Below are 26,102 nucleotides of genomic sequence, written 5' to 3' on the forward strand. Positions count from 1 at the left end.
ACGGTGACGGGTACCGCAGGGTGACGGGTATCACAGGGTGACGGGTATCACGGCGATTGGCATCACAGGGTGACAGTTATCGCAGGGTTTCGGGTATTGCAGGGTGATGTGTATTGCAGGGTGACGGGCATCACAGGGTGATGGGTATTGCAGGGTGACGGGTATCGCAGGGTGACGGGTATCACGGCGATTGGTATCCCAAGGTGACAGTTATCACAAGGTGACAGTTATCACAAGGTGACAGGTATCAGAGGGTGACGACTATCAGAGGGTGATAGGTATCGCTGGGGTGAGGGGCATCACAGTGATAGGTATCACAGGGTGACGACTATCAGAGGGTGACGGATATCAGAGGGTGACGGGTATCGCAGGGGTGATGGGCATCACAGTGACAGGTATCACAGGGTGACAGGTATTGTAGGGTGATGGATATCTGAGGGTGACTGGTATTGCAGGGTGATGGGCATCACAGTGACGGGTATCATAGGGTGACAGGTATCACAGTGACGGATATCGTAGTGTGACGGGTATAGTAGGGTGACAGTATCGTAGGGGTGACGCGTATCACAGGGTGGCAGGTATCACAGTGCTTGACTGCTTTCACGGGTGCTGACAGGTATCACAGGGTGACGGGTATCACGGTAACAGCTATCGTAGGGGTGACCGGTATTGCAGGGTTGACGGGCTTCGCAGGGGTGACGAGTATCACAGGGGTGACTGGCATCGTGGGGTGACGGGTATCGTGGGGGGTACGGGTATCACAGGGGTGACTGGCATCGTGGGGTGACGGGTATCGTAGGGGTGACGGGTATCACAAGGGTGATGGGTGATGGGTATCAAATGGTGACGGGTGTTTGTAGGGGTGACAGGTATCGCAGGCTGATGTGTACCACAATGACTGGCATCACAGTGGTGACGGGTGTCGCAGGGGTGACGGGTATCACGGGGTGACGGGTATCGTAGGGGTGACGGGAGTCGCTGAGTGACGGGTGTCGCAGGGTTGATGGGTATCACAGGGTGACAGGTATCACGGTGACGGTTATCGTAGGGTGACGGGTGTCACATGGTGACAGGCATCATAGGGTGATGCGTATCTCAGAGTAACAGGTATCACACAGGAACAGGTATTGCAGCGGTGACCCGTATCTCAGGGGTGACGGGTATCACATGGTGTCGGGTATCACAGGGTGACAGGTGTCACGGTGTCAGGTATCGCAGGGTGATGGGTATCGCAGGGTGATGGGTGTCGCAGGGGTGACGGGTGTCACAAGGTGATGGGTATCACAGGGTGACATGTATCACGGTGACGGGTACCATAGCGGTGACGGGTATCGTAAGAGTGACAGGTATCATAGGAGTGACCGGTATTGCAGTAGTGACAGGCATCAGAGGGTGACGTGTATCGCAGGGTGATAGGTATCGCAGGGTGACGGGTATCGCAGGGTTACGGGCATCAGAGGGTGACAGGCATCACAGGGTGATGGGCATTGCAGGGGTGACAAGTATCATGGCAACAGGTATCGCAGGATGACGGTTATTGTAGGGTGACGGGCATCACAGGGGTGACAGTTATCGCAGGGTTTCGGGTATTGCAGGGTGATGGGCATCACAGGGTGACGGGTATCACGGTGACGGGTATCGCAGGGTGACGGGTATCACAGGGTGACGGGTATTGCAGGGTGATGGGTATCACAGGAGTGATGGGCATCACAGTGACGGGTATCATAGGGTGACAGGTATCACAGTGACGGATATCGTAGGGTGACGGGTATCGTAGGGTGACGGTATCGTAGGGGTGACGCGTATCACAGGGTGGCGGGTATCACAGTGCTTGACTGCTTTCACGGGTGCTGACAGGTATCACAGGGTGACGGGTATCACGGTAACAGCTATCGTAGGGGTCACCGGTATCACAAGGTGACATGTATCACAGTGACGGGTACCGTAGGGGTTACAGGAATTGCAGGGGTGACGGGTATCAGGGGGTGACGGGTATCACAGGGTGAAAAGTACCACGGGTGACGGGCATCACAGGGTGATCGTTATAGTAGGGTGACGGGTATCAGAGGGTGGCGGGTATCGCAGGGTGACGAGTACCACGGGTGATGGGCATCACAGGGTGATGGTTATAGTAGAGTGACGGGTATCAGAGGGTGACGGGTATCGCAGAGGTGATGGGTATCACAGGGTTAACAGGCATTTCAGAGTAACAAGTGTCATATGGTAACTGGCATCACAGGGTAACTGGTATCACACAGTAACAGGTATTGCAAGGGTGACCTGTATCACAAGGCGACAGGTTTCACAGGGTGACGGGTATCGCAGGGTGACGGTTATCGCAGGGTGACAGGTATCGGGGTGACGGGTATCGCAGGGTAACGGTTATCACAGGGTGACGGGCATCAGAGGGTGATGGGCATCACAGGGGTCATAGTTATCACAGGGTGACAGGCATTACAGGGGTGACGGTTATCACAGGGTGACGGGTATCGCTGGGTGACGGGCATTACATGGGTGATGGGTATCATGGTGACGGGTATCGCAGGGTGTTGGGCATCACAGGGTGAAGGGCATCACAGGGTGACGGGCATCACGGGTGACGGGTATCGTAGGGGTGACGGGAGTCACTGAGTGACGGGTGTCGCAGGGGTGATGGGTATCACAGGGTGACAGGTATCACGGTGACGGGTATCGTAGGGTGACGGGTGTCACATGGTGACAGGCATCATAGGGTGATGCGTATCTCAGAGTAACAGGTATCACACAGGAACAGGTATTGCAGCGGTGACCCGTATCTCAGGGGTGACGGGTATCACATGGTGTCGGGTATCACAGGGTGACAGGTGTCACGGTGTCAGGTATCGCAGGGTGATGGGTATCGCAGGGTGATGGGTGTCGCAGGGGTGACGGGTGTCACAAGGTGATGGGTATCACAGGGTGACATGTATCACGGTGACGGGTACCATAGCGGTGACGGGTATCGTAAGAGTGACAGGTATCATAGGAGTGACCGGTATTGCAGTAGTGACAGGCATCAGAGGGTGACGTGTATCGCAGGGTGATAGGTATCGCAGGGTGACGGGTATCGCAGGGTTACGGGCATCAGAGGGTGACAGGCATCACAGGGTGATGGGCATTGCAGGGGTGACAAGTATCATGGCAACAGGTATCGCAGGATGACGGTTATTGTAGGGTGACGGGCATCACAGGGGTGACAGTTATCGCAGGGTTTCGGGTATTGCAGGGTGATGGGCATCACAGGGTGACGGGTATCACGGTGACGGGTATCGCAGGGTGACGGGTATCACAGGGTGACGGGTATTGCAGGGTGATGGGTATCACAGGAGTGATGGGCATCACAGTGACGGGTATCATAGGGTGACAGGTATCACAGTGACGGATATCGTAGGGTGACGGGTATCGTAGGGTGACGGTATCGTAGGGGTGACGCGTATCACAGGGTGGCGGGTATCACAGTGCTTGACTGCTTTCACGGGTGCTGACAGGTATCACAGGGTGACGGGTATCACGGTAACAGCTATCGTAGGGGTCACCGGTATCACAAGGTGACATGTATCACAGTGACGGGTACCGTAGGGGTTACAGGAATTGCAGGGTATCAGGGGGTGACGGGTATCACAGGGTGAAAAGTACCATGGGTGACGGGCATCACAGGGTGATCGTTATAGTAGGGTGACGGGTATCAGAGGGTGGCGGGTATCGCAGGGTGACGAGTACCACGGGTGATGGGCATCACAGGGTGATGGTTATAGTAGAGTGACGGGTATCAGAGGGTGACGGGTATCGCAGAGGTGATGGGTATCACAGGGTTAACAGGCATTTCAGAGTAACAAGTGTCATATGGTAACTGGCATCACAGGGTAACTGGTATCACACAGTAACAGGTATTGCAAGGGTGACCTGTATCACAAGGCGACAGGTTTCACAGGGTGACGGGTATCGCAGGGTGACGGTTATCGCAGGGTGACAGGTATCGGGGTGACGGGTATCGCAGGGTAACGGTTATCACAGGGTGACGGGCATCAGAGGGTGATGGGCATCACAGGGGTCATAGTTATCACAGGGTGACAGGCATTACAGGGGTGACGGTTATCACAGGGTGACGGGTATCGCTGGGTGACGGGCATTACATGGGTGATGGGTATCATGGTGACGGGTATCGCAGGGTGTTGGGCATCACAGGGTGAAGGGCATCACAGGGTGACGGGCATCACGGGTGACGGGTATCGTGGGGGTGACGGGAGTCACTGAGTGACGGGTGTCGCAGGGGTGATGGGTATCACAGGGTGACAGGTATCACGGTGACGGGTATCGTAGGGTGACGGGTGTCACAGGGTGACAGGCATCATAGGGTGACGGGTATCTCAGAGTAACAAGTATCACACAGGAACAGGTATTGCAGCGGTGACCCGTATCTCAGGGGTGACGGGTATCACATGGTGATGGATATCACAGGTGTCACGGTGTCAGGTATTGCAGGGTGACGGGTATCATAGGGGTATTGGGTGTCGCAGGGGTGATGGGTGTCACAGGGTGATGGGTATCACAGGGTGACATGTATCACGGTGACGGGTACCATAGCAGTGACGGGTATCATAAGAGTGACAGGTATCATAGGAGTGACCGGTATTGCAGTGGTGACAGGCATCGCAGGGGGACGGGTATCACAGAGGTGACGGGTATCACAATGGTGACGGGTATCCCTGGGTGACAGGTATCGCGGGGTGATGGGTATCACGGTGACAGTTATCATAGGGGTGACAGGTATTGCAGGGGTGACGGGCATTACAGGGGTGACGGGTATCACGGTGACGGGCATCGCAGGGTGACGGGCATCAGAGAGTAACAGGTATCGTACGGGTGACGGGTATCGCAGGGTGACGGGTATCAGAGGGCGACAGCTCTCACGGCGTGACGGGTATCATAGGGTGACGGGTATCGTAGGGGTGACGGGAGTCGCAGGGGTGATGCGTGTCGCAGGGGTGACGGGTATCATGGGGTGACAGATATCGTAGGGGTGACGGGAGTTGCTGAGTGACGGGTGTCACAGGGGTGATGGGTATCACAGGGTGACCGGTATCGTAGGGTGATGGGTGTCACAGGATGACAGGCATCATAGGGTGATGGGTATCTCAGAGCAACAAGTATCATACAGTAACAGGTATTGCAGCGGTGACCCGTATCTCAGGGGTGACGGGTATCACAGGGTGACAGATGTCACGGTGTCGGGTATCGCAGGGTGACGGGTATCGTAGGGGTATTGGGTGTTGCAGGGGTGACGGGTGTCGCAGGGCTGACAGGTGTCACAGGGTGACGGGTATCACAGGGTGAAATGTATCACAGTGACGGATTCCATAGCGGTGACGGGTATCGTAAGAGTGACAGGTATCATAGGAGTGACCGGTATTGCAGTAGTGACAGGCATCACAGGGGGACGGGTATCACAGAGGTGACGGGTATCATAATGGTGACGGGTATCCCTGGGTGACAGGTATAGCGGGGTAACGGGTATTACAGTGACAGTTATCGCAGTGTGATGGGTATCGCAGGGTGATGGTTATCTGGGGTGACAGGCATCATAGGGTGACAGGCATCAGAGGGTGACAGGCATCAGAGGGTGACGGGTATCGCAGGTGATGGGTATCGCAGGGTGACAGGTAGGGTGACGGGCATCGCAGGGTGACGGGCATCATAGGGTGACAGGCATCAGAGGGTGTCGGGCATCAGAGGGTGACAGGTATCGCAGGGTAATGGGTATCACAGGGTGATGGGTATCGCAGGGTTACGGGCGTCAGAGGGTGACGGGCATCACAGGGGTGACGGGTATTGCAGGGTGACGGGCATCACAGGGTGATGGGCATTACAGGGGTGACAGGTATCATGGCGACAGTTATCGCAGGATGATGGTTATCGTAGGGTGACAAGCATCAGAGGGTGACGGGCATCACAGGGGTGACAGTTATCGCAGGGTTTCGGGTATTGCAGGGTGACGGGCATCACAGGGTGACGGTATCGCAGGGGTGACGGGTATCACCGTGACGGGTATCACGGTGACAGGTATCGCAGGGTGACGGGCATCAGACTGTAACAGGTATTGTACGGGTGACGGGTATCAGAGGGAGACGGGTATCGCAGGGTGACGGGTATCAGAGGGCGACGGGTATCATGGGGTGACGGGTATCGTAGGGTGACGGGTATCATAGGGTGACGGATATCGCAGGGGTGACGGGAGTCGCAGGGTGACGGGTATCACACTGATGGATATCGTAGGGTGACAGGTATCACGGTGACGGGTATCGTAGGGTGACGGGTGTCACAGGGTGACAGGCATCATAGGGTGACGGATATCTCAGAGTAACAAGTATCACACAGTAACAGGTATTACAGTGGTGACCCGTATCTCAGGGGTGACGGGTGTCACGGGGTGACGGGTGTCGCAGGGGTGACGGTTGTCGCAGGGGTGACGGGTATCACAGGGTGACATGTATCACGGTGACGGGTACCATAGCGGTGACGGATATCATAGGAGTGACCGGTATTGCAGTGGTGACAGGCATCGCAGCGGGACGGGTATCAGAGGTGACGGGTATCATAATGGTGACGGGCATCCCTGGGTGACAGGTATCGTGGGGTGACATGTATCGCAGGGTGATGGGTACCATAGGGGTGACGGGTATCGCAGGGTGACAGGTATCGCAGTGACGGGTACCGTAGGGGTGACAAGTATCACAGGGTGACGGATATCGTAAGGGTGACAGGTACCGCAAGGTGACAGGTATCACGGTGACGGGTACCATAGGGGTGACAAGTATTGCAGGGTGATGGATATCGTAAGGGTGACTGGTATTGCAGGGTGACGGGTATCACAGTGACAGTTATCATAGGGGTGACAGGTATTGCAGGGTTGCCGGGCATCGCAGGGGTGACGGGTATCGCAGGGTGACAGGCATCACGGGTGATGGGTGTTTGTAGGGGTGACAGGTATCGCAGGCTGATGTGTATCACAGTGACTGGCATCACAGTGGTGACGGATGTCGCAGGGGTGACCGGTATTGCAGGGGTGACAGGTATCAGAGGGTGACGGATATTGCAGGGTGACGGGCATCACAGGGTGACGGGTTTCACAGGGTGACGGGTATCACGGCGATGGGTATCACAGGGTGACAGTTATCGCAAGGTGACGGTTATCAGACGGTGACGGGTATCGCAGGGTGACGGGTATCTCAGGGTGACGGGTATCGCAGGGGTGACGGTATCGTAGGGGTGACGGGTATCGCAGGGGTGATGGGCATGACAGTGACAGGTATCACAGGGTGATGGGTATTGTCGAGTGACGGTTATCAGAGAGTGACTGGTATTGCAGGGTGATGGGTATCACAGGGGTGATGGGCATCACAGTGACGGGTATCATAGGGTGACAGGTATCACAGTGACGGGTATCACAGGGTGATGGGTATCGTAGGGTGACGCTATCGTAGGGGTGACGGGTATGGCAGGGTGGCGGGTATCCCAGTGCTTGACTGGTTTCACGGGTGCTGGGTACCGTAGGGGTTACAGGTATCGCAGGGGGACGGGTATCGCAGGGTGACGGGTATCGCAGGGTGACGAGTACCACGGGTGACGGGCATCACAGGGTTATCATTATAGTAGGGTGACGGGTATCGCAGCAGTGATGGGTATCACAGGGTTAACAGGCATTTCAGGATAACAAGTGTCATATGGTAACTGGTATCACAGGGCAATGGGTATCACACAGTAACACGTATTCCAAGGTGACCTGTATCACAAGGGAGACAGGTTTCACATGGTGACGATTATCACAAGGTGACTGGTATCACAGGGTGATGGTTATCACAGGGTGATGGTTATCGCAGAATGACAGGTATCGCAGGGTAACGGGTATCTCAGGGTGATGGTAATCACAGGGTGATGGTTATCGCAGGATGACAGGTATCGCAGGGTAACGGGTATCTCAGGATGATGGGTATCACAGGTGACAGTTATCGTAGGGTAATGGGTATGACAGGGTGATGGGCATCAGAGGGTGACGGATATCGCAGGGTGACAGGTATCAGAGGGTGACAGGTATCGCAGGGTGACAGGTATCGCAGGGTGATGGGTATCACAGGGTGACGGGTATTGCAGGGTCTCGGGTATCACAGGGTGACGGGCATTACAGGGGTGACGGGTATCACGGTGATGGGTATCATGGTGACAGGTATCGCAGGGTGACGGGTATCGCAGGAGACGGGTATCACAGAGTGAAGGGCATCACAGGGGTGACGGGTACCAGAGCAAGTATCGCAGGGGTGACGGGTATCAGAGGGTGACAGGTATCGCAGGGTGACGGGTATCGTAGGGGTGACGGGTATCACAACGGTGACGGGCATCACAGGTGATGGGCATCACAAGGTGACGGGTGTTTGTAGGGGTGACAGGTATCGCAGGCTGATGTGTATCTCAGTGACTGGCATCACAGTGGTGACAGGTGTCGCAGGGGTGATGAGTATCGCAGGGGTGACGGGTATCAGAGGGTGACGGGTATCGCAGAGGTGATGGGTATCACAGAGTTAACAGGCATCTCAGGGTAACAAGTGTCATAGGGTAACTGGTATCACAGGGTAACGGGTATCACACAGTATCAGATATCACAAGGGCGACAGGTTTCACAGGGTGATGGGTATCAGTAGGTGATGGGTATCAGTGGGTGACGGGTATCAGAGGGTGCCGAGTATCACAGCATAACGGGCATTGCGTGGTAATGGGTATCACAGTGGTGACAGGTTTCACAGGGTGTCGGCTATCACAGGATGATGGGTATCAGAGGGGTGACAGATATCAGAGGGGTGACGGGTATCGCAGGGTGACGGTATCGCAGGCTGACAGGTATTGTCAGGATGACGGGTATCGTAGGGGTGACTGATATTGCAGGGGTTTACGGGTATAACAGGGTGGTGACAGGTATGACAGGGTGATGGGTATCGCGGTGACGGATGTTAGGAGTGACGGGTATCGCAGAGTGACAGGTATCACGGTGATGGGTATCATAGAGGTGACGGGTATCACAGAGTGACGGATATCATAAGAGTGACAGGTTTCATAGGGGTGTCTGGTATTGCAGTGGTGACAGGCATCACAGGCAGACGGGTATCGCAGGGGTGACAGGTATTGCAGTGGTGACAAGCATCACAAGGGGATGGGTATCACAGGGGTGACAGGTATCATAGAGGTGACAGGTATCACAGGGTGACAGGTATTGCGGGGTGACGGGCATCACGGGGTGACGGGTATCACGGGTAACGGGTATCGCAGGGGTGACAGGAATCGCGTGGTGACGGATATCACAAGGGTGACGGGCATCATGGGTATCGCAGGGGTGACGGGCATTGCAGTGGTGACAGGCATCACAGGCGGACGGGTATCGCAGGGGTGATGGGTATTGCAGTGGTGACAGGCATCACAGGGGGACGGGTATCGCAGGGGTGACGGGTATCGTAGAGGTGACGGGTATTGCACAGGTGACGGGCATCGTGGTGTGATGGGTATCGTAGGGGTGACAGGTATCACAACGGTGACGGGCATCACGGGTGATGGGCATCACAGGGTGACAGGTGTTTGTAGGGGTGACAGGTATTGCAGGCTGATGTGTATCACAGTGACTGGCATCACAGTGGTGACGGGTATCGCAGGGGTGATGAGTATCGCAGGGGTGACGGGTATCACAGGGTTAACATGCATCTCAGGGTAACAAGCGTCATAGGGTAACTGGTATCACAGGGTAACGGGTATCACACAGTATCAGATATCACAAGGGCGACAGGTTTCACAGGGTGATGGGTATCAGTGGGTGACGGGTATCAGAGGGTGCCGAGTATCACAGCATAACGGGCATTGCGTGGTAATGGGTATCGCAGTGGTGACAGGTTTCACAGGGTGTCGGTTATCACAGTATGATGGGTATCAGAGGGGTGACGGATATCAGAGGGGTGACGGGTATCGCAGGGTGACGGTATCGCAGGCTGACAGGTATTGTCAGGATGACGGGTATCGTAGGGGTGACTGATATTGCAGGGGTTTACGGGTATAACAGGGTGGTGACAGGTATGACGGTGATGGGTATCGCGGTGACGGATGTTAGGGGTGACGGGTATCGCAGGGTGACATGTATCGCAGAGTGACAGGTATCACGGTGACGGGTATCATAGAGGTGACGGGTATCACAGGGTGACGGATATCATAAGAGTGACAGGTTTCATAGGGGTGTCTGGTATTGCAGTGGTGACAGGCATCACAGGCGGAAGTGTATCGCAGGGGTGATGGGTATTACAGTGATGACAGGCGTCATCGGGTGATGGGTATCGCAGGGGTGACGGGTATTGTAGAGGTGATGGGTATCGCACGGTGATGGATATTGTAAGGGTGACAGGTTTCATAGGGGTGTCCGGTATTGCAATGGTGACAGGCATCACAGGCGGACGGGTATCGTAGGGGTGACAGGTATTGCAGTGGTGACAGGCATCACAAGGGGACGGGTATCACAGGGGTGACGGGTATCGTAGAGGTGACAGGCGTCGCAGGGTGACGGGTATTGTAAGGGTGATGGATATTGTAAGGGTGACAGGCATCGCAGGGTTACGGGTATCACGGTGACAGGTATCATAGAGGTGACGGGTATCACAGGGTGATGGGTATCACAGGTGGCGGTTATCGTAGGGTAACAGGTATCGCAGGGTGATGGGCATCAGAGGGTGACGGTTATCGCAGGGTGACGGGTATCAGAGGGTGACAGGCATCAAAGGGTGACAGGTATCGCAGGGTGACGGGCATCAGAGGGTGACGGGTATCAGGGTGACGGGTATCACAGGGTGACGGGTATCTCAGGGTGACGGGTATCACAGGGTGACGGGTATCTCAGGGTGACGGTTATCGCAGGGTGACGGGTATCTCAGGGTGACGGGTATCACAGGGTGATGGGTATCACAGGTGACGGTTATAGTGTTACGGGTATCGCAGGGTGATGGGCATCAGATGGTGACGGGTATCACAGGGTGAAGGGTATCAGAGGGTGATGGGTAGCAGAGGGTGACGTGTATCACAGTGATGGATATCGTAGGGTGATGGGTATCACAGTGACGGGTATCGTAGGGTGACAGGTGTCACAGGGTGACGGGCATCATAGGGTGATGGGTATCTCAGAGTAACAAGTATCACACAGTAACAGGTATTGCAGCGGTGACCCGTATCTCAGGGGTGACGGGTATCACATGGTGTCGGATATCACAGGGTGACAGGTGTCACGGTGTCGGGTATCGCAGGGTGATGTGTATCGTAGGGGTATTGGGAGTCGCAGGGGTGACGGGTGTCGCAGGGTGATGGGTGTCGCAGGGTGATGGGTATCACAGGGTGACAGGTATCACGGTGACGGGTATCGTGGGGTGACAAGTATCGCAGGGTGACAGATATCACAGGGGTGACGGGCATCGCAGGGTGACGGGTATCACAGGTGACGGGCATCATGGGTGATGGGTATCACAGGGTGACGGGTGTTTGCAGGGGTGACAGGTATCGCAGGCTGATGTGTATCACAGTGACTGGCATCACAGTGGTGACGGGTATCGCAGGAGTGACGGGTATCAGAGGGTGACGGGTATCAGAGGGTGACGGGTATCGCAGAGGTGATGGATATCACGGGGTTAACAGGCATCTCAGGGTAACAAGTGTCATATGGTAACTGGTATCACAGGGTAACGGGTATCACACAATATCAGGTATCACAAGGGCAACAGGTTTCACAGGGTGACAGGTATCGGTGGGTGACGGGTACCGGAGGGTGCCGGCTATCACAGCGTAACGGGCATTGCGTGGTAACAGGTATCGCAGTGGTGACAGGTTTCACAGGGTGATGGGTATCACAGGGTGACAGGTATCTCAGGATGACGGTATCGCAGGGTGACTGGCATCACAGAGGTGATGGGTTTCACAGGGTTAACAGGCATCTCAGGGTCACAAGTGTCATAGGGTAACTGGTATCACAGGGTAACGGGTGTCACACAATATCAGGTATCACAAGGGCGACGGGTATCACAGAGTGACGGGCATCACAGGGTGACAGTTATCGCAGGGTGATGGTATCGCAAGGTGACAGGTATCACACGGTGACGGGTATCACAGGGTGACGGGTATCGCAGGGGTAACGGGCATCACAGGATGACAGGTATCACAGGGTGACGAGTATCAGAGGGTGACGGGTATCACAGGGTGACGGGCATCACGGGTGACAGGTATCACAGGGTGATGGGTAGCAGAGGGTGGCGGGTATCACAGGGTGATGGGCATCATGCGTGACAAGTATCACAGGGTGATGGGTAGCAGAGGGTGACAGGTATCGTAGGGTGACGATATCACAGGGTGACAGGTATCACACGGTGACGGGTATCACAGGGTGACGGGTATCGCAGGGGTAACGGGCTTCGCAGGGTGACGAGTGTCAGAGGGTGACGGGTATCACAGGGTGATGGGCATCACGGGTGACAGTTATCACAGGGTGATGTGCATCACGGGTGACAGGTATCACAGGGTGATGGGTAGCAGAGGGTGATGGGTATCACAGGGTGATGGGCATCACGCATGACAGGTATCACAGGGTGATGGGCATCACAGGGTGACGGGCATCACAGGTGACTGGCATCACGGGTGATGGGTATCGTAGGGTGATGGTATCACAGGGTGACAAATATCACAGGGTGACAGGTATCGTCTGGGTGACAGGCATCGTAGAGTGACGGGTCTCACAGGGTGACAGGTATTGTCGAGTGACGGGTATTACAGGGTGACGGGTATCATGGGTGACAGGTATCGTGGAGTGACGGGTATCTCAGGGTGATGGGTATCACAGGTGATGGGTATCACGGGGTTATGGGTATCACAGGGTGACGGGTATCACAGGTGATGGGTATCACAAGGTTACGGGTATCACAGGGTGACGGGTATCACGGGTGATGGGTATCACAGAGTTACGGGTATCGCAGGGTGACGGGTGTCGCAGGGTGACAGGTATCACAGGGTGACGGGTATCACAGGGTGACAGGTATCACGGATGACAGGTTTCACAGAGGTGATGGGTATCGCTGGGTGACGGGCATTGCAGGGTAATAGGTATCGCAGCAGTGACTGGTATTGCACGTTACGGGTATCACAGCGTGACGGGTATTGCAGGGTGATGGATATCGCAGCAGTGACGGGTATCACCGGGTTACAGATATCGCAGGTTTTCAGGTATCACAGAGGATACCCTCAGAGGATAACAGGCCTGGGTCCTGTTAGTGATTTTTGACTCTGCTTTATGTGATTCCTTTATGTGGACCATCCTTTCCATCTGAGTTTTTTTTCTATCTGCTTTTTACTCCTACCACAGCAGGATGTTAGGTTTGGTTGATGAGACCCCTCACTGTGTAAACTGCACAACGTCAGATTTTGTGTGTGGTCTCAGCTATCAGTCCTGTTGACCGGTTGATGGACAGATACATACTAGTGAGACAAGGCAGTAGGTAAACCAACAAGGTAGCTTGTTTTGCATCTCAGTATAACAATAACAGAGTAACTGTTAATTTATTACAGAACATCTCCTGTAACTTGATTGACTAATGGTTGAATCATCCAAAGCTCTGCTGCCCATATCCTAACTTACACCATGCCCCATTCATTCATCAGTCCTACGTTCACTGATATACATTGGCTCCCAGTTCAGCAACACTTCAGATTTTAAATTCTCACCCTTGTTTTCAAACCCTTCTCTGGCCCTCACTTCATCAAATCCCTGAACCACTTCTCTCCTAACAATCCTCCAGGATGCATGCATTCCTCCAATTCTGGCCTCATGTCTGTCTTCGACTCCCTTACCCACCATGTGCAGCCATGCCGAGGTTCTAAGCATTGGAATACCTTCCCTAAAATTCCTCTGTACTTCTACCTCGCTCTCTTTCTGTAAGATGCTCTTTAAAACCTGCCTGTACTAATATCTTTTTCTTCATTTTGTTGTTAACATTTGTCTGATAGCACAGCTGTGAAACCCCTTGGACCATTTTACTAAGTTAAAGGAGCTTATATAAATGCAAGTTATTTGTTGACTCTTAATTTCTGTCTGAAATGGTCAGACAAGCCACTGGTTGTATCAAGCCACTACAAAGAAATTAAGAAAGCAGCTCACCAGCATCTTCTCAGGGACATCATGGCTCTGCTCTAAATCCAGCAATGCCCACATCCCAAAACTAAACATAGAAAACAAGACGGGATGTAACACTGTACCCTGTTAGTGGACAGTCATCCTGTTGCATTTATATAGTGTGAAATAAGTACTTAATCTTCCTTTCTATTGATATCAATCTTGTAGAGCAGATTTTCAGAATAATCCAATCTGTTTCTAAAACTTAATGCACCCCTCATTCCACTATAAAAACATTTTAGTTAGGTTAAACGCCACATTGAAGGCAAAATGATAATATATATATGTGTGTATAATATCAAGATATTATTTAATTTCCCATGATGTGTTTCAGAGAGTGAATCCAGACCAAGTACTGTCAACAGTGAAGTGGGGTTAAAGAACAAGGGTTAATTGGTCAAGGGTGAGCCAATAGAATTCAGTAACCATTTGCAAGTGTCCTGATTTATTTTTGTATAATAGATTCTGATAAAGCTTTGACTAGTTTGAACCTCAGTTCTGTTTTCTATAAATTCAGGGTTCTTTAGTGCAGCCCAGGCAAACAAGTACAGTTGAGGAACTGAATGCATATCTGAGAGTTTGGGAAAGGAATTAGCTGTTTGTCAGTACCTGATAAGTGATTAAGGTCTACTCCAGTCCTAACGTTTAAAATAGTATACAAACTGGTGGTAAAATGAAAAAAATATATAAAAAAGCAACATATGTAAGTGAATAATATAATTAATTAATATAATATAATTAAAACACATTAATGATGACAGAACAGGTGATGTTTCAAGGTTGCAGTATGTAGGAGCTCCGGGATGCTGGTGTGATCCAGGGCAAATACATCTGCAGTAAGTGCTGCGGCTTGAGCTTTGGCTCAGAGTCATTGAGCTGGAGGCCAAGCTGCAGACACTAAGACACATCAGGGAAGGGGAAGGTTACCTGGATGTTTTATACTAGGAGGCATTCACACCACTGAGGATAGGGTCTTCTGATTTGGTAGTGGTCAGGAACAGGAGGGTGTGACTGCTTGCAGGTTTCGGGGACACAGAGGGCAGGAGCGCAGGAATGTCAGCCTCTAGCAATTATCCAACAGGTTTGAGGTTTTTTCAGCTTGTTTGGATGAGAGTGGGGGCTGCAGGATGGATGAGTTAACTGGCTCTGGCACCGTGGTACAGGAAGCCATCCAAGTGGGGGGAGCAAAAAAGAATGTGGTGGTAATAGTGGACAGTATAGTGAGGGGGATTGACGCATCAAAGAGTGAGTCCTGACGGCTGTGTTGCCTGTCCAGTACCGGGGTTCGGGACGTCTGCTCGGGGCTGGAGAGGAGCTTGCAGTGAGACGGGGATGATCCAGTTGTCATGCTCCATGTAGGTACCAATGATACAGGCAGGACAAACAAGGTTCTGCATAGTCAGTATGAGGAGCTTGGTCCCAAATTAAGAAGCAGAACCTCAAAGGTAGTAATCACCTGAGCAACGTGCAAATTGGCATTGGATACATAAAATTTGAGAAATGAATGCATGGCTCAAAGACTATTGTGGGAGAAGTGGGTTCTGGTTTGTGGGGCACTGGCACCAGTGCTGGGGAATGTGGGATCTGTACCATTGGGATGGTCTACACCTGAAACATGCTGGGACCGGTGTTCTTGTGAACCACATAACTGGGGAAGTAGAAAGGGTTTTAAACTCAGTCATGGGGGCAATGGATCAAATGTGGGCAGATGTGGTTTATCAGCATAGGGACAAGGGAAGAGAGGAAGGTATTAAGGTGGGAAATGAAATACAGGCCATGACAGGAAGGGACCGAGAGTACAAGTCTAAGAATAAATCAACAGATAAGGCTAAAGGGTACAAAAATAATAAAAGGACAAAAATTAAGGTTCTGTATCTGAATGCACGTAGCATTCAAAACAAAACAGATGAACTGATAGTGCAAATAGAGATTAGTAAGTATGATCTAATAGCCATTACAGAGACATGGCTACAGGATGGGATAGATTGGGACCTGATTATTGAAGGGTATATGACTTTTAGGAAGGTTAGGAAGTTAGGAAAAAGTGGAAGGGTGGCTCCGTTAATTAAAGATGACATTAGCACAATAGAGAGGGATGACCTAAGTTCAGGAAACCAGGATATGGAACGGTTTGGGTAGAGATGAGGAATGATAAAGATAAGAAGTCACTTGTTGGAGTGGTTACAGGCCCCCTAACAGTAACTACACAGTAGGACAGGGTATCAAAGAAGAAATAGTGGAACCTTGTCAGAAAGCTACAGCAATTATCAGGGGGGATTTTAATCTACATATAGACTGGAATAATCAGATGGGTAAAAGTAGCATAGGTGATGAATTCATAGAATGGTTTCAGGATAATTTCTTAGATCAGCACGTTCTGGAGCCAACCAGGGAGAAGGCTACACTGGACCTGGTATTGTGCAATAAGATAGGATTAATTAATGACCTCATAGTGAAGGCACCCCTAGGTATCAGTGATCATAATATGATTGAATTTTATATTCAGTTTGAAGGAGAGAAGAGTGGGTCTAAGGCTAGTATTTTAAATTTAAATAAGGGCAATTATGAAGGCATGAAAGCAGAGCTAGTGAAAGTGAACTGGCAAATTAGGTTAAGGGATAGGTCAATAGAGATGCAGTGGCAAACATGTAAGGGGACATTTCAGAATACACAGAATAGATTCATTCCAATGAGAAACAAAAATTCCAAGGGGAGGACCCACCATCCTTGGTTAACTAAAAATGTTAAAGAGAAGAAGCATATAGTAGAAAAAGCTTATAATTGCGCAAAGATGGGTGGTAAGTCAGAAGATTGGACAGAATATAAAAAACAGCAAATAATGACTAAAATGAATGATTAGAATGACTAAAGGATGTACGAGAGAAAAATAGCTGGAAATATAAAGATAGATAGTAAGATAGTATAGATATTTAAAAAAGAAAGCAGTTAACAAAGTGACTGTTGGTCCTATAGAAAGTGACTCTGGAGAATTAATAATGGAAAGTAAGCAGATGGCAGATGAATTGAATAGGTATTTTGCATCGATCTTCACTGTTAAGGATAAAAGTAACATCCCAGAAGTGGCTGTAAATCAAGAATTAGAAGGGAGGGAGGAGCTCAAGAAAATTACAATACTAGGGAAGTGATACTGAGCAAATTGTTGGAACTGTGGGCTGACAAGTCCTGGGTCCTGGTGGATTTCATCCTAAAGTCTTAAAAGAAGTGGCTAATGAGATAGTTGATGCATTGGTTTTAATTTTCCAAAATTCACTAGATACGGGGAAGGTTTCATTGGATTGTAGAATAGTGAACGTAACTCCTTTATTCAAAAAGGGAGGGAGGCAGAAAGCAGGAAACTGCAGGCCAGTTAGCTTAACATCTGTCATAGGGAAAATGTTAGAAGCTATTATTAAAGATGTTATAACAGGGCAATTAGATAAATTCCAAGCTAATCAGGCAGAGTTAACATGGTTTTGTGAAAGGGAAATCATGTTTAACCAATTTATTGGAGTTCTTTGAAGAAATAACAGGTGCTCTGGATAAAGGTGGATGTACTGTTCTTAGATTTCCAGAAGGCATTTGATAAGGTGCATCATCAATGGTTATTGCGGAAAATAAAAGCTTATGGTGTAGGGAGTAGCATATTGGCATGGATAGAAGATTGGCTCGCTAACGGGAAACAGAGAGTAGGCATAAATTGGTCATTTTCTGGTTTGGCAGGATGTGATGAGTGATGTGACACAGGGATTAGTGCTGGGTACAATTTATATAAAAGATTTGGATGAAGGGACCAATGGTATGGTTGCTAAATTTGCTGATGACACAAAGATAGGAAGGAAAGAAAGTTGTGAAGAGGACATGAGGTTACAAAAGGATTTAGATAGGTTAGTTGAGTGGGCAAAGATCTGGCAAATGGAACATAATGTGGGAAAATGTGAGGCTATCTTTTTTGACAAGACAAATAAAAAAGAGGCATATTATCTAAATGGTGAGTGATTACAGAGCTCTGAGATGCAGAGAGATCTGGGTGTCTGAGTGCATGGGACACAAAAGGTTAGTTTGCCGGTGCAGCAAGTGATTAACAAAGTTTCTGGAATGTTATTGTTTATTATGAGGGGAATTGAATACAAGAGTAGGGAGGTTATGCTCCAGTTATACAGGGCATTGGTGAGACCACACCTGGAAAACTGTGTATAGTATTGGTCTCCTTATTTAAGGAAGGATGTAAATGTGTCAGAAACAGTTCAGAGAAGGTATACCAGACTAATAACTGGAATGGGTGGGTTGCCTTACGAGTAAAGGCTGATCAGACTAGGCTTGATTCCACGAGAGTTTAGAAGAGTAAGAGGCGACTTGATTGAAACAGGCAGGATGGATGTGGAAAGGATGCTTCCTCTTGTGGGAGAATCTAGAACTAGGGGTCATTGTTTAAAAATAAAGAGTCACCCATTTAAGACAGAGATGAGTAAAATTTTCCACTCAGAGGATTGAGAGACTTTGGAATTGTCCTCCTCAAATGGCGAGTGAGGCAGATTCTTTGATTATCTTTAAAGCAGAGTAAATAGATTCTTAAATGAGCACGGGGGAGAAATGTTATCAGGGGTAGGCAGAAATATGAAGTTGAGTTAAAATTAGATCAGCCATTATCTTATTGAATGGTGGAGCAAGCTTGAGGGATTGAGTGGCCTATTCCTGCTCCTCATTCAGATGTTCGTATGTATATTCATATGTAACAGAAAAGAGTTGGTTGGAAAATGGGCATTTCTTTACACCAGATGGGACTGAGGGACAATAACACTCCAGTGGTGGGCGGGTGTCATTACAATGTGATATGTTTACATACGTTTATCTATCCATTACGAATGCGTATAGGAATTCATAATGAACAAACTGACTCAAAAATGTGGCAAAAACATGACCAAATGAAGTAAGGTTTATAGGTAGATTCTGTGCAGAGCAAGATTATCTTTCAGCATTACTGAAAATGAGTTGCATGTTCATGTCTGTTTCTGTCCTAAAGAGCAGGTGTCTTGGTATGTATGTCTGTTTGTGTGTGTTTGTCTGTGTATGTGAATCTGTGTGAGGGTGCTGTATTTGTGTATTTCCATGTCTATCTGTGTGTGTGTGTGTGTGTGTACATACATACATATGTGCATGCATAACTGTGCATGTCTATGTCTGTCTTTGCATGCTTACGTGTATGAGGGCTCCTCCCCTTCTGTACCTTTCTCTTGTATGTTCCTGCTCTACTTTTCATTTTCTGTCTCTCACCATTGTTTCTCTCCCTTTATGCTTTCTTTAAATCTTGTTTCCATTCCCCTTTCTCCTCTTAATTTTTCATCTTATGCTTTTATTTGTTTGTCTTGTGATTCTCTGTCTACTAGAAGATCACTCTGTATTTATCCCCTTATGTTTTCTCTCCCTCAGCGCTGTCAGGTGGTTGACCAGAATAGGGATCTGACGGGTGCAGTCCCCTGTCTCCTACAGGGCCATGTACTAAAGCACACTTACCCTTGTGAAGTCAGGGTCACTGGACAGCACTGGTATTGTATTAAATGTTCCAAAGGCTAGCTCAGCGGGATTAATCCGCCAATAGCTGTCTTCATTTAGTTTTCCTCGCAGCCTTCATGACCAGCATCATAGTGATTACGTTCTGCGTAGATTCTTCCTGTGATGTAAGGCAACCAAGAACCCACAGCAGTGCCACTAGAGGAGGAAGTGTACCACAGTACCTGAGATCACAATGCACTGTAACCCAGGTTGGCAAAACTCACAAAATAAACTATCCATTTGAACTGGGGGAAATACCTAGGGACAAATACAGATTGTGTCTTTCCAAACCTGCACTATGTGCTTTTTCACACTGGGGTACAGCGCTGTTGGGGACAGGTCAGTCACTCTCACACTGGGGTACAGCACTGGTGGGGACAGGTCTGTCACTGTATAACACTGGGGTACAGCACTGGTGGGGACAGGTCTGTCACTTTTTCACACAGGGGTACAGTCCTGGTGGGGACAGGTCTGTCACTGTATAACACTGGGGTATAGCACTGGTGGTGGCAGGTTTGTCTCTTTCACACTGGGGTACAGATCTGGTGGGGACTGGTCTGTCACTGTACAATACTGGGGTACAGCACTGGTGCGTACAGGTCTGTCACTCTTTCACACTGGGGTACAGCACTGGTGGGAAAAGGTCTGTCACTCTTTCACACTGGGATATAGCACTGGTGGGGACAGGTCTGTCACTCTTTCACACTGGGGTATAGCATTGGTGGGGACAGGTCTGTCACTCTTTCATACTGGGGTACAGTACTGGTGGGGACAGGTCTGTCACTCTTTCACACTGGGGTACAGTACTGGTGGGGACAGGTCTGTCACTCTTTCACACTGAGGTACAGTACTGGTGGAGACAAGTCTGTCACTGTTTCATGCTGGAGTACAGTATTGATGGAGACAGTACAATGTTTGGATGCAAAGGCAGGAATTTGATTGAAAGTACCATCAACAAAGTTTATTGAGATAAATGTATCTTGTTTGTGCAGCCTAATTAAGCAATATGTTGAGGCTGTTGTCATGTTGAATCAACATTAGCATTCAGGTGTGTGAAATGTCTAGATTTTAAATCCTTCAGTGTCCGAATTAGGGATTGACCTGCCATTCTGAGGACTCTTCATTCCACACTTAAACAGAGGCCCAGTGTTAGGAACTAGATATAGTTCAAGTAACTTGTGTTTGTATTTGTGGGTGTTAGGAATATTAAGTTTAAGTAAGTTATATGTTTTATTTGTGGGTTTAAAGGGTGAAACCTGAGTTTTAGTTTCACTTTATACCAATGCCTGCGAATCTGTGGGTTTTTGTGTAAACCTGTAGTTTTAATGAAGTTTTATGACTCTTGAAGTAGAAAAACTGGGTTGTTGCCTAGCAACAGGGTCCCCACAGACACAGGGAGAAACGGAACAGCAGTCTTTAGCTCTGTTGAAACCAGGAGCCTGGAGAAGCTGGACAAAGCAGAGGGAACTGCAGAGAGCAGATTTCCCAAAAGAACCGAAAGGTCTCAAAGCTAAGGAGTGGGACAGAAAGGAGGGGTCCCAAGAAGACCTTCTAGTCAAAGGAAAGAACAGAAATCTGAAAAAGGCCCTGTTAAGCATAGTTAAGAGTGAAGGGCAGAGGAAGGTTCCCACCTTAAAGGGAGAAAGCTGCAGGAGCAACTTAAAGCAAAATAGGTTTGCGAGAAGTCAGAAGATTCGAGGAGACAGCCAAAGAGCATGTGAAGCAATGATGTTCTGTTGGCATGACTGAGTATTTAAGAGAGAGTGTGTAGAAGGCAAAGCCTGAATGCATGTGGCGATCCAGGGGAGTGGAACATCAGGAGAGTTTGAAACCCTGAAGGTGGACCTTTATGGAAAATGTCTGAGCAGAAATGTTGTTTGGGAGAAGATTCCAAAGTGGGTTCTATGAGAGTGGAGATTGGAAACCCTCATGTGAAAGACAGAGTTCAGTGAGACTGGTTGGTTCACAGTGTGACAAACGTCTATGGGGAGTTGATGAGAGATCCATAGCATCAGTTTGGGGTGGCATCTGTCACTTGGTTTCAGAGTGTGGTGTGCCTGACCCATAGGTCACCTATTGGTTTACATGTACTGTGTGCTTACTGTGAACATGAGAGTACAAAATAACTTTTGTAACTTGTGGTATCCTTACGAATCTGTATATATCTATAAAGGTATAGTTGTGGATGAAGGAGTATTGTAATATAGTTCATCTTTTTTAATAAATGTTTTATTCTTTTGTTAAAAGTTCATCAGCTGACTCCTGTGACTCTGTTCAGTAGCCATCCTCCATGCTTCTAAACAAAAAATAAAGGTTAGGATCAAGTCAGCTTCCACCTTGGGATCTGACTTGTCCAGTGGCAACATCAGCTGTGATTATAACACCGGCCATTCCCAAACCAGCACCACGCTCTGCCTGTCTGAGTTGGTTCTCCATAGTTGCTTATAAACTGTTCAATTCCAACTATCTACAGGCCTGATGAAAAGTCATGTACCTGAAATGTTAACTCTCTTTCTCTCCCCATCAATGCTGCCTGGTCTGTTGAATTTTCAGCATTTTCCAGTTTCTCAATTCTAGCATCCACAGTGTTTTGCTTTGGCCTGGTGTAATGCTGGGGTAGTAGTGGTTAATAATGGGACAGAACGGTCTGTGAGGTATTTATTTAATGTCTAATGATTCTTGCCCTCACTCTAGGATATCGAATCGGAAAATATAAATGTTGTGAAGAGACTGTTCCAGCTGCAGAATTTGAACGCAAGCACCATTCGCACAGTCATAGTGGCAGACTGCAGCCGACACAACAGTCCTGACCTGCTGCTGGGCTCCGAAGAACAACTGACCAGTCCAACTCCCCAAGTATTTGACCTGGGTGACAGTGAAGATGAAGTTTGCAGCAAATTGAAGCACAGGAGTGAGAACCAAGGGGAGGTGATGGTCAGCAGTCAGGCGGATGAGCGGATAGAGGAGAATGTGCTCTCTGCCGGGGGACTGTCCACCATGGATGAAAAGCAAATAGAGGCAAGAGTCGCAGAACTTTTTCTACAAGCCAAGACAAAGCCAGCAGATATGGCCCTCCTGTCAGAACAGCAAACAACTCAAGACAAAAAATACTTGATCTTCACCACAGGAAGCCTTACCTACACTCCCCATCAGATAGGTAGGCAGCAGGTACCAAAGCAAGACCTCTCAGTTAAGAATAGGCTTAACATAATTGTTCGTGGTATCAGAAGAACTTTGGTAACAACATTTATATAGCACCTTTAATGTAATAAAACCTCCCAAAGCAAGAGCAGTTATCAAGTAAAATTTGATTTCAAGCCACGAGGTTAGCTAGGGCAACTGAGGTAGATTTTAAGGAGCATTTTAAAGGCGGAGAGGTAAATTGACAGAGAGTTGTATAGAATCTCAAAATAGTTACAGCACAGGAGTCCATTCGGCCCACTGTGCCAGCTCTCTCCAAGAACAATTTACTTAATGTCACAGTCCTGCAAATGTTTCTTCTTCAGTCAGTAATCCAATTCTCTTTTGAAAGCCACAATTGACCCTGCCTCCACCACACTCTCAGGCAGCACATCCCAGATCCTAACCATTCGAATGACCCTGCCTCCACCACACTCTCAGGCAGCACATCCCAGAAAGTTTGTGAAAGTTTTTCCTCATGTCACCATTGCTGCTTTTGCCAGTTACCTTAAATCTGTGCCCTCTGGTTCTTGATCTTTCCACCTATGGGAACAGTTTCTCTCTATCTACTCTGTCCAGCCCCTCATGATTTTGAATACCTTTAATATCTTCAAATCTGCTCTGAGCCTTCTCTCCTCCAAAGGAAGCAGTCCCAACTCCTCCAATCTTTCTACATTCCTCATCCATGGAACCATTCTCCTGAATATTTTCTGCATTCTCTCTAATGCCATCACATCCTTCCTAAAGCATGGAGCCCACAACTGGACACAGTGCTCCATTTAAGGCTGAGCCAGTGTTTTATACAGGTTTATCATAACTTTGTTGCTTTTGTACTCCATACCTTATTGATAAAGCCCAGTATCCCATATGCTTTATTAACTATTCCATCAACTGCCCTGCCACTTTCAATAATTAATGCACATATACACTATTATAATCCTGGACCAGATCCCCAAATGTTTGGTATGACCCGGATATGGACCAGTAACTTGTATTTAAAGTATACAAAAGTGTGAGATTTAAGACAATTGCTAAGCGAATAAAGTCACGAAATTCCACAGTTTTTGAACAGAGATAAACTTTATTATACAAGGTCAGAAAGATAAAACAATTTACAATATCTATCTTACACTCTAACATTCAGGGTTAATATACAAGGTTCATGTGAATTAACAGGCAAACTGTGGTTGAACACGTTACTATGGATAATAAATGGCAAATGTGACCAAGGCAGATTCCATAGATTTCTCAGTAATCCACCCAGATGTCGCTAAACAATGAGTTACACAAAGATAAAAACAAAAAAACTGCAGATGCTGGAAATCCAAAACAAAAACAAAAACAGAATTACCTGGAAAAACTCAGCAGGTCTGGCAGCATCGGTGGAGAAGAAAAGAGTTGGCGTCTCGAGTCCTCATGACCCTTCGACAGAACTTGAGTTCGAGTCCAAGGAAGAGTTGAAATATAAGCTGAAATATAAGCTTATATTTCAACTCTTTCTTGGACTCGAACTCAAGTTCTGTCGAAGGGTCATGAGGACTCGAAACGTCAACTCTTTTCTTCTCCGCCGATGCTGCCAGACCTGCTGAGTTTTTCCAGGTAATTCTGTTTTTGTTTTTGTAATGAGTTACACAATCTTGTTGAAACTCTGTGCCTCTTATAAGGGATTCCAGTCTTCATCCTTGAAAATTAAGCTTTGGAATTCTCTCCAAAAGTTAGTCCAACTGAAACGGCCTCAATGATGGGCGCCCTCGAATGGTTTTAATCTTGCCTCCTGAGGCTCTGTTCCCCTGGATTCTTGAGCCTGCACTCCAGCACCAACTCACAAACACATCAGCTCTTTGGCTGGACTGAACAGAGTACCAGTGCTCTAAAGGGGTACCTTTGACCCAAGGGTGCCAGCACAGAGTCACCAACTTTCTGCTGCCTTCTTAGATCTGCATGGCTTCTCCCAAGCCTTCATAGCTTAAAGTCTGCAAACCACATCCCTTCTTCTGCTTGGAACATCTTTCATTGCTCCTCTCTCCTTCTTAACTGGGACCTCTCTCTATCCCGTCGCCCTGTCTTCTGTCTGGTACTCTTCTCGACTATGGCACTCGATATGACCAAGTCACATGATCCAGATTTTCACACCATTTTCATTTTGTGAGGTGCCCTGGGCCCGTCCTTGGCTTGAAGAATTACAAAAACACCAGATTGCGCATGTGCCGCCTGCTCCTGGTCCATGCATGCCTGAAACTCCTGAGACCTGTCAGCACTTAGAATTCCCAGCCCCCACTTGCTGATGAGGTAAGTCTGGATCTCGCAACAACATCCGGGTCGCTCTGCTCCGGAACCTGTTAGAATTGTACCCTGTATTTTCTTTTGCCTCTTCCCTTCCTCTCCATCAAAATGAATCACTTCACACTTCTCTGCATTATATTTCAGCTGCCACTTGTCTACCAATTCCACCAAACTGTCTATATCCTTTTGTAATCTATCACTCTCTTCCTTACGGTTCACAATACTTCCAAGTTTCATGTCATAGAACCATAGAGCCATAGAAAAGTTATGGCACAGAAATAGGCCATTCAGTCATCATATTTGTGCCGGTTGAAAAAAAACAACTAGCTAACCCCACTCTAACCCCATCTTCCAGCCCCTGATCCATAGTCTTGCAGGTTACAGCACTTCAGGTGCAGATCCAGGTGCCTTTTAAATGAGTTGAGGGTTTCAACCTCAACCACCAATCCGGCCAGAGAATTCCAGACACCTACCACCCTCTGGGTGAAAATGTTTTCCCTAATGTCCCCTCTGATTCTTCTACCAGTCACCTTAAATCTATCCCCCTGGTAACTGACCCCTCTGTTAGGAGAAACAAATCTTTCCTGTCCACTCTATCTAGGCTCCTCATAATTTTGTACACCTCAATTAGGTCACCCCCCTCAGCCTCCTCTGTTCTAAGGAATACAACCCTAGCCTGTCCGATCTCTCCTCATAGCTGCAATTTTCAAGCCCTGGCAACATTCTTGCAAATCTCATCTGTGCTCTGTCCAGAGCAATTATGTCCTTCCTGTAATGTGGTGACCAGAATAATACACAGAATTCCAGCTGTGGCCTAACCAGCATTTTATACGGTTCCACCATTACA

At 48.9% G+C, this 26,102-nt stretch overlaps 1 protein-coding gene across 3 annotated transcripts in view; it reads left to right on the top strand.

Annotated features, from left to right (window-relative positions):
* fbxw5 (F-box and WD repeat domain containing 5) overlaps positions 1-26,102 on the top strand; it is a 401,196-nt gene that overhangs the window by 366,429 nt on the left and 8,665 nt on the right. For all 3 annotated transcript variants that reach the window (XM_041193118.1, XM_041193117.1, XM_041193120.1), the window contains exon 6: positions 22,487-22,949. In XM_041193118.1, the coding sequence (XP_041049052.1) occupies positions 22,487-22,949 (463 nt within the window). The remainder of the gene's footprint in view (positions 1-22,486; positions 22,950-26,102) is intronic.

The sequence above is a fragment of the Carcharodon carcharias genome, chromosome 8, assembly GCF_017639515.1.
Source record: "Carcharodon carcharias isolate sCarCar2 chromosome 8, sCarCar2.pri, whole genome shotgun sequence".
Taxonomy (NCBI): domain Eukaryota; kingdom Metazoa; phylum Chordata; class Chondrichthyes; order Lamniformes; family Lamnidae; genus Carcharodon; species Carcharodon carcharias.